This window comes from Diceros bicornis, chromosome 26 (assembly GCF_020826845.1).
Source record: "Diceros bicornis minor isolate mBicDic1 chromosome 26, mDicBic1.mat.cur, whole genome shotgun sequence".
NCBI lineage: Eukaryota > Metazoa > Chordata > Mammalia > Perissodactyla > Rhinocerotidae > Diceros > Diceros bicornis.
The window spans coordinates 7,005,153-7,020,456 of record NC_080765.1 but is presented as its reverse complement, the minus strand read 5'-3'; the positions used below and the strand labels follow the sequence as shown (position 1 = coordinate 7,020,456).

The 15,304-nt window shown below is 41.5% G+C and overlaps 1 protein-coding gene across 7 annotated transcripts; it reads left to right on the top strand.

Annotated features, from left to right (window-relative positions):
- Positions 1–1,518: 1,518 nt before the first annotated feature.
- Positions 1,519–15,289, top strand: ZNF655 (zinc finger protein 655). 7 transcript variants are annotated; one of them, XM_058569224.1, is made up of 6 exons: positions 1,524–1,632; positions 2,608–2,770; positions 3,965–4,050; positions 4,448–4,574; positions 10,575–10,679; positions 11,198–15,289. In XM_058569224.1, the coding sequence occupies exons 2-6, from the start codon at positions 2,635–2,637 to the stop codon at positions 12,592–12,594; spliced, it is 1,851 nt and encodes a 616-aa protein (XP_058425207.1). In that variant the 5' UTR covers positions 1,524–1,632; positions 2,608–2,634; the 3' UTR covers positions 12,595–15,289. The 7 variants fall into 7 exon arrangements, with proteins under 7 accessions (XP_058425212.1, XP_058425213.1, XP_058425207.1 ...); XM_058569228.1 differs by having other exon boundaries at positions 1,541–1,632; positions 2,628–2,770; XM_058569226.1 differs by lacking the exon at positions 1,524–1,632 and adding an exon at positions 1,687–1,851 and having other exon boundaries at positions 2,628–2,770.
- Positions 15,290–15,304: the final 15 nt, after the last annotated feature.

The window sequence follows — 15,304 nt, the reverse complement described above, 5'->3', positions numbered from 1 at the left end:
ACGAAGTGGTGAATCCCTTGAGAATATCTGCTTACACATTTTCTTTAAAGCAAATAGTTTAAGCTAAAAGTCACAAATTTTATGAGTTGGTTAACTGTTTCCACATGTGTCATCTGAAGAACCACTGAAAGAAAACTTTGCTCAAAAGCAAAATAATAGCTACTGTTTCTCACCACTTTGTTAGGGACTGATGCCTATTGGTGGGACATGTACTCTTAAATGGGTGCCTCCTGTAGTCCTCTCCTGGAGCAAACTGCCTGAGTCAGCTAAAACTTAGACACAAAGGCACCACTGCCATAGTCTGCTCACCTCTGGGGCAGAAGTGGTTTCCCACCACTCTAGTAATAGGTACAACCTGTGGGGAAATGGCAACTCAGGCAAGAACTCCAAACCTATAGCCATCCTAGACTATTAGAAGAGCTGTTATGAAAAGGAGGAAGTAATGTGTTAACTGTTGTCCCAGGAACCTCAACAGGAACAGGAGATACACACCCCCAGGGGGTATATTTCCATTCACCACAAGAAGTTTCTAACTGGAGCTGTCCCGCAAGAGATGGACTAAGCAGTGCATTTTGTATCTCTGATGCTGACTCCATTGTGACCGGGATACTGTAGACTAGAGAGATTGTGTCACAGTAGGAATTTGCATTACATCTATGATACTCAAAGAGGAAAGAAAGAAAGAAGGCATATCAGAATCTCCGAGGGACTGATGTAGTTTGAGTAAGCATATAGAATGCTACACTTTGACTTTTTTTATATTTAATTTGGAATGTCAAATGTCATTAAAGGCTAACATTTGATTCGTGAGCTTAAACAAAGGAGTAATATCTAAAGTCCCTTCCAAATCACTTTTTTGATTTTTTAAGAGACTTGCCTGTCCCTTGCAGATATAGTTCCACCACAAGACATCACATTCTGTAAGGATCCCGGAGGTCATAATGCCCTAGGGGCTCCTGTTCTAGCTCCGCCTGCTGTCCCTGTGCTCCGTGCTTTAGCCCCATTTCTGCACAGTCCACTCTTCCCACCAGGAACGCAGCTCTCTTCCACGCTCAGTTTCTCTCTTCCACTCCAACTTGCTCAGTGTTCCCTCCTTGCCCCAAGAACCTTAGATTCCGATCCCACGACTTCCTGTGGTCCTCATAGCACGGAAGCGCCTTAATCAGTGTATTCTGTACCCCTGCGCTAGTTCCCGACCGGCCGACTCATGGAAGTCGGACCACTGGGTCTGCCATTCCCCCTCACCACCGACACGCACCCACTTGGGCTGGCACCACCCCGCGGGCAGTCTCGAGGGTCGGCTGGCGCCAGGGAAGGGCCAGCAGGGGCGCTTTCCCAAGTCCTGAGCTGTCGCCGTCATCATCGGTCTTCCGGCTGCAGAGGCGCCCACTGCGCTTATCACCGAGGAGGCGGAAGCCGGGACAACGACGTGGAAGAGCCACCCAAACGAGCTTCCGCAGCTCCAAGCCCTCATCCGGGGCCCGCCCTCCGTCCGTCAGACTCCGCCTCCGGAAGTACCACCGAGAAGCACCGGCCTCCAAGCGGTCTAGAGCGACCCCTGAAAGGCTGGGGCGGCCCTGCGAGCGAGGGTGTCCGGGACGGGAAGGCCGACTGGCCCGCCCCTCCGCTCGGGTGAGTCCCCGGAAGCGGTTCTGGGGTCGCGGTGGGGCCAGCCCCTTGCTTCGCCTCCTGGGAGCGGGAGGAGGCGCCCGGCCTCCGGCGACGGCGGCTTCCGTCCCCAGGAGCGCGCGGGGGCCGGGGTGTGCGGGCCTGTTTCTCCTCAGCCCCCTTTCGCCCCGACGCCCCACGGACTGAGGGCCCCGCCTGAGGACCCGGTGACCGTGCCCTGGGGTGAGCTGGGTCGCTGTGGCCCGCCTCGCCCTTGTGGGGCCGCGTCGTCAGCTCACAGGAAAGTGGGAGGAGGGCAGCGCCGGGCGCGGCCTCTGAGGAGCGGGCGCGGGGCCCTGTCTGAGGGTGGCGGAAGGGGACGGAACCCTGTCGCGTCCTTGGGTTTGAAGGACGCCAGTGAAAATCTGTTGGAATCGCGGCTCTTCCCCGGGTTACTGTCAGGGTTCTGAGAAAAGGCCTGCCCACCTGGTCTGGGGTAGCGAAGGTCTCTCCCCCAAGTGGGGTTCTGTCAGTCAAGCCCCTTCAGTAATTCAGGGTGGGCTGACAGTGTTACCAAGTAATTCCTAAGGGGCCTGCTTTTTAAAAAATGATGAGGAATCATAACTAGCGTGTTTCTCAGGGTATGAATTTGAGCCTTGAAAGAAGTTCGTAATTCCAAATATTTTAAATTTTCCACAGAAATCTTTACACTATTAAATTGTACTGTCTTGGGTTTTTGTTTTTGTTTTTGAAATACCATAAATTCTGAATTAGCAGAGTTCAAACAAATCTGCATACTTGGACCATATGATTTGGGTGTTAAATATTTGAAACTGAATAATATCCCTTTTTCTTTCTGTTGTTTAATGTGGGTGGTTAATCATTATCAGCTATCTTTTTTTTGAGTGTCTACAATGTGTAAGATACTTTGCTAAGTCCTGAGGGTATAAAATGGTGGGCTGTTTTACTGCAATAATTTCTCCTAATCTCACCCCACAGTGATGGTCATTGTCCTCCAGAACAGGCATGGAGGAAATTTCGGCCCAGGAAGCAGCAGGATCATCAGGGGCCCAGTTTCAGTCTTTGGAGACCCAGTCTGAGGATCTGTCCCCAGAGCCTCAATTCGTGCAGGACACCGACATGGAACAGGGACTCACTGGGGGTAAGGCAGAGACAGCACTTACATCCAGGAGATTGGGAGCGTGGAGGGGCTTCTGGACCTGGTGTGAGAGGCCAGGAACTTCAGTAAGAAGGTGACCCCTAGAGGGAGGTCTGGAAGGGAGGGAGAGATGTGACCTAGTTCAGGCTTGGTCTGGGCCCCTCTGTTAGGGACAGCCTGTTGTTCTTAAATATTCAGAGTGGTAGTCACTCTGCTTTGGCTGTTTTTCATTTATACAACCTTCACTTCATCCCAGTTACCACATCCAGAGTAATTTCTAAGATATGCTGCTTTTGCCGTATCTCACAATCCTTGCCTCATTTTCACTTCCTCTTAGATTTAGGGCTTCCTCCCTCCAAGTTCCCTTCACTTAGTTTCTTTCCTCCTTGGTGACCTTGTGTGCTTTGCCACCTGCCATTCTATCACAACTGCAGTGTTTTGTAACTAATCTAATTTTAGTCAAGAAAACAACCACTTAATTCCTTGGTTGAGCACAATGCCTGTATGAACGTATACATGTCACATATTAACTATACAGTAACACTTTTACATGCTATATAGATAGGTTGATCTGTCTTGTACTTCCCTTGTGTTGTAAGAACCTTGTCTTAGGTTATTTGTGGCCAACTGCAGTTCCTGAAGTAACTTGTGTGTCAGCAACACTGACGGAGTGCTACAGGGTGCAGAGTGCTGTGGGGCATTGTGGGAGTATGGAAAGGATTTGAGGAAACAGATGACCATTCCTTATTCTTGGACGCCTACATACTGGTTGCAGAGACAGTGTCCATTCACAAGAGAAAGGCTTGATGAAATTTACACAACAGTGTCTGGGAAGGGTCAGAAGTCTGCTAGATAGACAAGTCACTGCAAGTCTTCATGCTTTGCTTTGCCCATGTGCAAAACAGGTGTAGCACTTACCCTTCTGTTAGAGGAATGTCACGTCATGAGGATGAAGTGAAATGTGAGATGAAGTGAGATTATGCAATTTCATAATAAAATCCTGTATCACGGGACTAAACGTGTAAGGAGAGCATCCAAGTGCTGAGAAGGAGCAGAGTAGACACACTCAATACCTGATAAATGTTCATTGGTTTTACTGGAATGTTGGTGTGCAGAAGGGTCCCTCTGACTCCCTCTTCTGTAAGGGAGCCCTGGGGAAGGGCTGCTCTCACTCTTGGCTCCTTTCTCCTCCCTCAGCTCCACCTGTTCCCCAGGTGCCTGCTCTTCCCCACGAGGGAAGCCCAGGAGACCAGGCAGCTGCGCTCCTGACAGCCAGGTACCAGGTGAGCTGAGGAACCTCTGCTTTTCCTCAGGGCCTATTGCTGCTGATTGATTGTGGCCCTTCCCTCATCCCATCCATAATCCTTGCCTGGAATTTTTTTCAAAAAAGTTCCCAGTTTGGGAACTGATCCTCTTCAGAAACCTGGACTTCACACAAACCACCTTCCCATCTCCCCAACACCACCAGCAAACACTGTTCCTTTTTTATTCCTGGTGCTGTGATGGGCACTTATTAGTTGTTAAAAGACTTATGGAACTTACTCCCTAGATTCTCATCTGTTCTCCCTCTTCCCAACATAAGTACACACTGGAAATCCTCTCTATATCATCTCCTTCATTGTCTGGCCATGATGCTATAGTGGCCTCATTCCCCAGAGCAGCCAGGCTGTGTTATTTCAGGAGTTTGTGACATTCGAGGATGTGGCTGTGCACCTTACTCGAGAGGAATGGGGATGCCTGGACCCTGTTCAGAGGGATCTCTACAGAGAAGTGATGTTAGAGAATTATGGGAACGTGGTCTCACTGGGTAAGGACTGTCTTTCTTGTTATTCAGTTTACCTGTTAGGATTTCTTTACTTCCTTGTTTCTGAGTAGGTGTCAGGGCTCTGAGAAAGTAGAGTGTGGCTCAGATTCCAGGTCTTAGAGCCTCCAAATCCTCCATCTTTAAGGGCGTCTCCCCTGGGAGTGGGTTTCCTTTGGGGGTTTCAAGATGATACATTCTAGCTCCTTATGCTCAGTTAATGTTTCCTGCTTTTGTGGGGCATCTGTGGCCTGTCTGAAAAGAGAAACTTGCTTGTGCTTTGCCTCAGTCCTCATCTTCCCTACCTTTTCCTTTTTTATGAGAGAGACTCTGGGGCCTCCCAACCCACAACCAGATGCTTTCCTGTCTGGTAGTTCAGTGCCCCTGTATCTGAGAGTGTCCCATTTTCTTCAGAAGAAGTGCCTTTTTTTAAGGTAGGCTAAAATCCTTCTTGTTGAATAATCTGTCACCTCTTAAGATCCCTAAATTCATCTCCAAGCAGGCAGAATTTGAGAGACTTCATTTAAAGGCATGACTCATTGCGAGTACTTTTCAGTGAGTTACCCAGATGGTCATGCTAAGTAACCTCACCTGGAGTAGCAGAAATCTGACTTAAACCCTGTCTCCCCTTTGTCATTTGGATGGGACAGTAGGCATCGAGATTAGGCGAACTGTAGTGCTGTAGAGAAGCATCAGTTCGAGTTGTTGGCAGCCCGCTTGATGTGAACATTGCTCCTTTTCCTCTTTTTTTTGCCCGTCTCTGCTCTTTTCTTTTTACGTATGTATGGATTTAATCACACTTTTTTTCTCTCTCTTTTTTTTTGCTTTGCCTATGCTGGTGGCATCCAGGGTGTTGCTTTGTCTCCTTGATTACACTCAAGATTAAAGAGGTCTTCTTATCTGTGGGGAGGCAGCCTGCCCACTGGGAAGGTTTTTAGTGTGTTTTCCATTCCTGGTTCTTTGATCTTTGTAGGCATACTTCTCCGCCTTCCCACCTCCCGGATTCATAGTGTGAATTCCTGCCCGGCCCTGAGTCATACCCAGGCAAGTGCTTTCTCTGGAGAAACACTTGCAGTCCTTTCAGCAGGAATCTCCAAGAGATGGCCCAAGTATCGGCTTCCCATCGATATTGCTCGTCCCTGCTCGGAAACTCCTTTTCCACGATTGTAAGATTTTACACTTGATTGATGGAATAGATGCTCAGGATGCCACCACTGTGTAAAATTGCAGCTCCTCAAATGACCTTTGTTAAATTTCTAAAGGGCCAAGGAAACCCTCCATTGCAACCAGATGCACTTTGAACCTTGAGTTCTGAGTTCATTCAGAAGCCATGGTTGGTAGTCACCTACCTGTGTTCTGAGAAACCACCAAGTTCAACTCCAGCTCTTCAGTTATGATCTTTTCATGTTATTTTAGAATGTGAAACATATGCTGTGCGCCACTCCTTTTCTATAGTGAACATGACCTGCCCCTTGTGTTGCCTACTTCTCCTGTGACCCCTGGGCTTTCCTCATATTTAACATTCTAGTCTTCTTCTGAGTCCCTGTGGCCCCCTCCAAGGTCCTACTTTCATCCCCTTTATTCTTTGTGGTGCTATACAGATTGATGCATTTATATGACCTTTCCTGATCAAGTTTTCGTTAGCTCTGTCCTTGATGGAGGGGAAATGGGAGGGCAAAAGAGTTTAATTTCTTTATTTCAGGGTATCAAATTGAATGTATATTTAACAACTTTGTAAACTGTAAAGTGATGTGTAATTGTAAACTACTGTTAATTTTATCTAATAATTACATAATTTCCAACAGTTATCCTGTCTACTTTTTGGAGTAAAGAAACTTCTTAGCAGTTTAATCAGCCTAATAGCACAGCATGCTATTAGACTGAATTTTATCCCATTTCCTCTGTCATCTCTGTACACACAAAGGACACACATGCACACTCACACCTACCAGGCACAGGTGCATACAAGAAATCCTCCTACTCGACTTGCTTTTGTGACCAAGTCAGCAGCGTCTTCTTAGTAATTATTTTTTACAGCCCTTAGAAAGTCATTTTCACATTTGCGTGTTCAGCAAACTCCCGCTGAAATTTAAGTTTCTACACTTAATTAACTTAGCTTAATGTTTAGTGTTGTAAAATAAGGACTTTATAGTTCAGTCTCTGACTTAGCAGCCCCACTTTCCAATTACATCTTTTTCTCATGGCAGTAGCTCTGAGTTGTATTTGTCACAGATATCAGAACTTTGGTCCTCTGGTTAAGTGCTTCCACTGTATAGTAGTAAATGCGCAGAATATGAACAGCTGAGTAAAAGAGTAAAAAAGTACATAAAAAATCATAATTTTCATTACCCCATCTAAAAGAAGCATATTCTATTGACAATGAGTGAATTACTGGCTTGAGGGTTATACCCAAAGGGAAGTTATCTGTGACGGTGCTGGAGATTGAGACCAGGAAAGAGGCCTGGATTACATTTCACATGGGGCAGTGTGGCAGGTGCCCTATTAGATGACAGCATTAGAAACATGCTTATCAAAATTCTAGTTGGTGATAAGTGAGTTGATAAATCAGGAGTGTTTGGTACATATCTCTTGCTTTTTGAAGTTGATGTCATGAGGACAAAAGTGATTTTCTATAGAATGTCTTTTGCTGCCACAGCTAATTACTATTTATTGAGCAGCCAATATGTTACTAGGTACTATATGTATCTCATTTAATCCTTACCATAACCTGGTGAGCAGGTATTATTCTATTTTATACCTGAGGAAACTGAGGCTCAGAGAAGTTAAGTGATCCACTCAGAATTAGAGGTAGGCTTGGGAATCAGAAGCCCAGGATCTTTTTCACTACTTTATGCCTTAGGACAATTAGTCTAACCGCCTATGTTGTTTTTTTTTACATTTTTATGGCTCTGTACTCTGATGACAATTAAAAATAGCCACGATAAATTGGACAGACAGGCATAAGGTTGTACAGTTTTGGAGCAGAAAGGACATGCATTCAAGACGAAGTAAAATTGTCTAGGGATACAGTCCGTTGTAATAGGTATCTACACAAGGATGATATTGCTAAGGAGAGATTTTATCTGTTTATTTATTAAGGACCAGGAAAAAAGGCATGATGCTTCTAGGTGGCTAAAATCTTAGCACAACTTTGGTATAGGCAACAAACCAAATAATGAGGTAAATTTTAAATGTTATTTCTAAACACCAGATGAAGTTAAAAAATAAATGTAGTTAGAAAACTATCAAGGTTTAAATAAAATTAAAAGGTTTTAATAAAAAATTAAGTAATTTTGGATAGGAAAAATTTAAAGCAAATGCATATTTTGAAAACAGAGTTTTGGCTTAAATTTAGGAAAAAGGCATTCAGGCCAAAGGCAAGAAAACCTGCCTTAATGCTTTCTGTGACCCTTAGTGTGATAGACTGGAAAGAATATAAACTGTGGAGTCAGACTTGGGTTCCACTTACCAGCTGTGATACATTGAGCAAATTATTTCAACTGACACTCATTTTCTTCATCTATAAAACGTGAAAAATAATGTTTACCTTCTGGGTAGTGCCAAGGATTAAATTAGATTATGTATATAAGTACCTGGCTTGTGGTACTCACTTAAATATTTCTTTGGAAAGGACAGAAAGTGATATGAGCTATAGACCAGATTTTTTAATACAAACAAATTTCAGGAGAGTGTTCAAATTATTTCTTTATAGTGGGATATTCCTCAAATTGAATATTGCTCAGACCATTGCCTAGGGGTTTGGATCTTTATTATAGAGAGATTTTTCATTTCTTTGACACTAAGTGATCTTTAGATCCTTTCTAATTAAAACATCCATGACTCCAAATCTGTTGGATCCTGGCTGTCCATGTATTGTTGATTCTAATCACTATTTCTCTGTTTCTCTGTTCTTCTTATTTTTACCTTTTACTCCATTGTCAAAATGTTGGTCTTCTGTTCTCTTTCGGTACCTATTTTGGAGGAAGGGATGGATTTCATTCACAATCATTATTTTTTACTAGTAGATTATTTAAAAGCCAGGTAAACTAGGTTCTGAAATAGGACTATCTGGGTTTGAGCCCTAGCTTCATCAGTTATTATGACCTTGGGCAAGTTACTTAAACTCTCTGAATCTTAGTTTTCCCGTCTGTAAAATGGGTACAATAATAATTCCTACCTCATAAAGTTATGGTGAATATTGAGTGAAAGCTTGTAAAGCTCTTGGCGTGGTACTTTGTACCTACCAAATGCTTAGTAAACCTTAGCTTAATATTTTGATACTGATGATACAAGTGGCTTTAAGTCTATATCTGGAATTCTGTTCTCTTTTCTAAACTGCAGTCTTGTATCTCTAACTGTCTGCTAGGCTTTTTCTCTTATACCTTCCTACATTACCTTAAACACAAGTCTAAAATCAAACCCAGCATCCCACATGAAGATGATCTTTTTTGTTGTGCCTGTGTGATTTAAGTATAGATACAGAGTAAATAACCAAAATTTGTTTCAATTATCAAATACTTAGAAACACTTTAATAAATATCTCAAGGTTGAAAGTTGCAAATTATGTCACCAGAATTCTGAGCAGAGTAGTTGCTGCTTCATGCCACGTTAACTTTTTTTTAAACTTGCAAGACTATTTCATTTGACATGAAGAACCTTAACTAAGTAAGTGTCCAAAAGGAGAATTGACTGTTAATGCCCAGCAGGAATTCAGAAACACAGTAAATGCCTTTCTTATGTCTGTTCTGATCTCCGTGCTTATAGACTCACACGGAATCCCAAGAGGGATTATGTTGGTTTATCATGTTTTCCAGGCCCAATGCCCTTTTAAAAACATTGGTTATCTGTTATATGTTGATACTTGGGTGCAAAATTGGCACTCAATGAATAGCTCTGAAGTAAATGAATCAAAAGAACTGCAAGATACAAGATACATGGTCCCTACTAGCAAAGAGTTTATACATCAAGTAGGGATGATAGTACCTGAAACCAATTAAAAGAAATCTATAAACTTCATTATGTAGTGACATGTCAGGATAAGAGGAACAAATAATATTGTAGACATTCAGTTAGTAGAGAGAAAGGCCTTTGGAGATGAGGGGCTTGAGCTAGACCTTGTCTGTGTACTGGAAGCTTGCTGAACACATATAAAAACTGCCCCTCTGATACTATAATAGTTCTGCCCCCTCAGAAGCAGACTACCTCTTGCTTTTGTTTTGAAAGAGTTTAGATCCTAGCAGTCCATTATGCAAGCCAGAGAAAGACCATTTTATGTGAAGATGCTCTTTCCTCACTATATCATTATGGTGGTTTATATCTGTCTCTGCAGTTAGAATGTAAGGTCCTTGAGGGGATGGACATTATCTGCTTGGGCTCTTTGTTCCCTACCTGCTTTGCATATAGGAGGCACCCCATAAATGTTTGTTGAATAAACAAGAGTATAAACTCCTAATGAGTAAGGATGTGTCATATTATTCTTTGTTTCCTCATGTGCACTGAAATGAATTGTTTCTTGAGATTGGTCCTTGGAAAATTTTTTCGTCCTCACTGATTCTGTTGCTACAGTTTAGCTCACTATACAACAGGTGCTTTGAGTATTCACCTTTCTCCAGTCTAGCAAAGTTATATTTTGATGACCTCCATTTTGACCAGGTCTTGTAGACCATGTCTAATATAAGGATTGATCTATAGGCAACAGATGAAGAGTGATAATGATAATTCCCATGAAGACAGGTACACACCCATGCACAAATTCCCTTGTCTGAGTAATGTTTAAATGAATAGTTCTGCTCCCAAAAGTCATCAACTTGCCCCTTAACACACCTCTTTCTGGAGCACAAATATGAGCTCCTTGCAGAGAATCTTTGCCCTTCTCACTCTCCAGGCCTTCCTATTGTCTTCTAAGAAATTACTTTCTCTCTCCATTAACCATTAGTTAAGAGAAAAAGTGGCTATTGTGGTATCTGGGGATAAATTGCCACATCCCATTTCCTTCTCTATGAGCAGGATTTCCATTTTCCAAGCCTGATGGAATCTCCCAGCTGGAACAAGATCTACAGGTCTTTGATCTGGAAACTAAGAATAGAGAAGTCTTAAGAGATGACTGCTCAGGTGAGTAAGGCAGAATCAATTCAGATGGAAATTGTAGGGAAGTAAAGTCCGGTTGTCCAGCCAAGTTCTAGCTGCTTCGGCAGTCAGAATGGGAAGCTCTGTCTGTATCCCAGAATGGAGAGCTCTTTCCTTTTCCCTTCAGTTTTGATGAACTCTTTGCATTTATTTAATCACTTATCACCCACAAATTGTGCTAGGTCCCTATTCAAGTTGCTCGTCTATAATTCTTTTGAACTGTTTCCCTGTTATCTCCTTTGAAACACCTTAATTGGTTATCTTCTTACTTTGCTGAGCATGCCCTCTGTTTCTACTACACCCTGAACCATTTGGATTCTATCTCACTGCTCATATTCGTGCCCTTACATATGCTGTTGAGATTTTGTGCTTGTGTTTCAGAGTAAATAAACTTCTCTTACCCTGGGAGATACTAGATTATTTGTTTTCTTCTCTCTGAGTTTTCTTTTTCTAAGCACAGGGTACAGATTACATGTGCGTTTTCTATTTATATATTGAATCAGATGGAGAGACCAGAGAAGAGAACAAGCTGTTGATTCCTAAGCAGAAAATTTCGGAAGAAGTACATTCATACAAAGTGAGAGTAGGAAGACTCAAAAAGGATATTTCCCAAGTTCCTGAGACTAGAGAAGTGTATAAACCTGAGGACAGATTAGAAAGGCTTCAGGAAATCCTAAGGAAATTTCTCTTCCTGGAGAGAGAGTTTAGGCAAATAACAATCAGCAAGAAAACCTTCACCAGTGAGAAGAACAATGACTGTAATGAACCTGAAAAAAGCTTCAGTCTGGACTCAACCCTTGATATAGATCAGAGAGTTCTTAGAATACAGAATATTGATGACATTGATAAGTATAACATGAGCCTCAACCAGAATTCAGCTGCTGGTAAACATGAACAAATAAATCTAACACAGGATTTTCAGAGTAGTGAATATAAGGAAAGCTTAATGGATCTCTCCCACCTTAGTAAATGTGAGAGCAGTCCTACCACTGAGAAATCCTATAAATGTGATGCATGTGAGAAAATCTTCCATCAGAGCTCAGCCCTTTCTAGACATCAGAGAATTCATACTAGAGAGAAACCCTACAAATGTAAAGAATGTGAAAAATCTTTCAGTCAGAGCTCAAGTCTTAGTCGACATAAAAGAATACACACTAGAGAAAAACCCTATAAATGTGAAGCATCTGATAAATCCTGTGAAGCATCTGATAAATCCTGTAGTCAGAGCTCGGACATAATTAAGCATAGGAGGATTCACACTAGAGCAAAATCTTATAAATGTAGCAGTTGTGAAAGAGTCTTCAGTCGTAGTGTACACCTTACTCAACATCAGAGAATTCACAGAGAGATGCCCTGTAAGTGTACTGTATGTGGTAGTGATTTCTATAATACCTCATACCTAGTTGAACATCAGAAGGTCCACTGTGAAGAGAAATCCTATGAATACAGTGAATGTGGATTGACCTTTGTTAAACATCAAGGAGTTCATCTCAGAGAAAAGCCGTATACATGTAATGAATGTGGAAAAGACTTCAGATTGAATTCTCATCTTATTCAGCATCAAAGAATTCACACAGGAGAGAAACCACATGAATGTAATGAGTGTGGAAAAGCTTTCAGTCAAACCTCATGCCTTATTCAGCATCACAAAATTCATAGGAAGGAGAAATCCTATGAGTGTAATGATTATGAGGAAAGTTTCAATCGTAGCTCAGATCTTGTCCTGCAACAAGAAATCCTCACCGGAGAAAAAGCCTTTGATTGTGATGCGTGGGAAACGAACCTCAGTCAGAGAGCACACCTTGTTCAACATCAAAGAATTCATACCAAAGAGAACCCTTACGAATGTAATGAACGTGGGAAGACGTTTAGTCAGGTTCAGGCCTCATTCAACATGTAAGAGTTCACAGCAGAGAGAAGTCATGTATGTACAGAATGTGATAAAGCTTTCAGTCATAGCTCAACCTTCATTCAGCATCAGAGAATCCACACCAGCGAGAAACCTTCTGAATGTGACTAATGTAGGAAAGCTATTAGTCAGTGTTAAACTCTTAATCAGCACCTGCAAACCTATACCAATGAGAAAACCTACAAATATATTGAATGTGGTAAATTCTTCATGCTATTTTCATACCTTAGTCACCATTGGAGAATTCATACTGGAATAAAATTCCATCACTGTAATGAATGTGAGAAAGCCTTCAGTCAAAGGAACAGCCTTGTTTAGCATCAAATTCGTTCCATGCAGAAAGCCTATGAATGTAATGAATGTGTATGTATGTGGGAAGACTCAGTCATATTCCAGTCCTTGTTCAACATCAAAGAATCCATACCCAAGAGAAGTCATTTGAGTATAGTAAATGTGATCAGTCTTTCAGTTGGAGTTCAAGTCTTTTTCATCATCAGAATATCCGCACCAAATGAGAATCTTATATAATGCAAATGGAAAAATTACTGCCATATTTCAGGCTTTACTCAAAGTCAGAATATTAGAAAATTGTTGATTATCTGTATATGAAATCGTTAATATATAGTCCCAATCTTTGTCATTGCAGAAGAATCTAGTCTGAGGAGTGGCGTGGTGAATGCAGTTTTGTTTTTCATGGCATTCTTTTATTTAATATAATAGGTGTTGTAAGTAGGTATGTGTACTTTATTTATGGAACTCATTTAAGCTATTTTTATTTTAATATGGCCTATAAGCATTTTTATTTTTCCTGAAATTGGTTCTTATTGTTCACAGCTTCCCTAAGATACTGTTAATACACCGTTGTTAAAACATATCAACTTCTGGAAAGTAGCTCATTTAGCTTTTTCCTGCTGTTCTCAGCCCAAGTTCTCTCCAAAACAGACTCTTAGGCCCGCTCTTTTCTGAGGACCTTACTTCTGTTCCTTTCCAGCCACGACACTTGGATTCCTGTTGATTTCTGCATTCTTTTAAGCACCTTCAAATGATGGTTTCCTAGTTTTAAGCTTTTCACCAGCAGGTATGCCATCCCTACTTGATGTTGCTGTTCTGGTGTCTCCTGAAGTGAAGCATCTTCCTTTAAAAGAACTGGATTTCCACATCCCATCCATTCATGAGTATGAAGGATTCTGTATCCCCTGAGTTTATGGCAGGCAGCTAAACATTTTCAAGTGACACCCAAGTTCTTAGCTGCTTGTGCATCCACGGCCCTCTAAAAGAGATGATAAAGACATCAGGGAGCGAACAAGACTCCTGGTGGCCTAGCTATATTCATTCAGCACCTATTCTGCATGTCTAAATTTAGAATTTTGTATACAGGCATACCTCAGACATTTGGGTTTGGTACCAGACCACTGCAATAAAGCAAATATCAATCACAATGAAGCAAGTCACATGAATTTTTTGGTTTCCCAGGGCATATAAAATTTATGTTTACACTACACTGTAGTCTCATAAGTGTGCCATAATAGCATTATGTCTAAAAAAACAATGTATATACATTAATTAAAAATACTTTATTGCTAAAAATGCTAACCATCATCTGAGCCTTCAGCGAATCATAATCTGTTTGCTGCTGGAGGGTCTTGTAAAAAAACACAGTAGCTGTGCAGCGCAATAAAATGGGGTATGCCTGTACTTCCATTGAAGGCCAGCAAAATGCTCAGGTCTGCTTTTGATAGGGGAAAACATAAAGAAAATATACCGAAAAAAATAAGAGCGCTTCATAAGGAAATGCAGCCTTCCAACAAAGATATTGCTGTTCTTGTGAATATCTCTAGAGAGCATATTTCGAGAGAGTGGCAGGTTCATTTCTGGTAAAGTTTTAACCACTACAATTGCTTCTTTACCTGTTTGGAGTTCTGCCCCCAGTCTCTTCTCATCAATCCAGACAGTATTTAAAGTGTGGGGGCTTTGTGTACAATTATGTGTTCATCATCACATTTTTGTGTGTGTATTTTACTAGAGTCTACAGGCCATATAAAAGAACGTGGTTTTTTTGATTGATAAAGGTGATCACAAATGTTGGCTTTAGAGTTCAGGGTCACCATCATAACCCCTAGCAAGAGTTCATGGTTCTGTAGATGATGTCAAAGCATTTTATTATATTTTTCCATCTTAAGCTTCATAATTTTGTGAATAAGACAAGTGTTATTTAAAATTCTAGTTGTCATTCCAGCAATTGAGGCCTTCATAGTTCAGATGTTATAATATTTACTAGAGATCCTCAACAAATATAAAAATTTATTGGTCACTGTATAAGCCTCTTATGGCTAACCTCTAGGATAGTTCTACCACTATATTTTACCTCTTAGCCATCAGCAAGCATAGGATCTCATCAGGGCAAGGTAGGGATCTAAATGAATTGATTTAAATGTAAAAGGAAATGAAAAAGTGCATGTTTATTTTTCCTATCTGTGAACGTGTATACTTTTACATATAGAGACCAATAGTCACCTCCAGTGATTATGAACAGAGGATTAAGTAATCCCTAAATAACAGATATGTAAAAATCACATGTATGCATTTGGTTTTAGGAATGTGCTTTTGTACTTCCACTTGAATAAAGGTGTGTTTGATACTCTGAGAATCTGTTTCAAATAAAATCTGAAGGCCTCAGCCAGACGCACTTTGGAATCTGGGA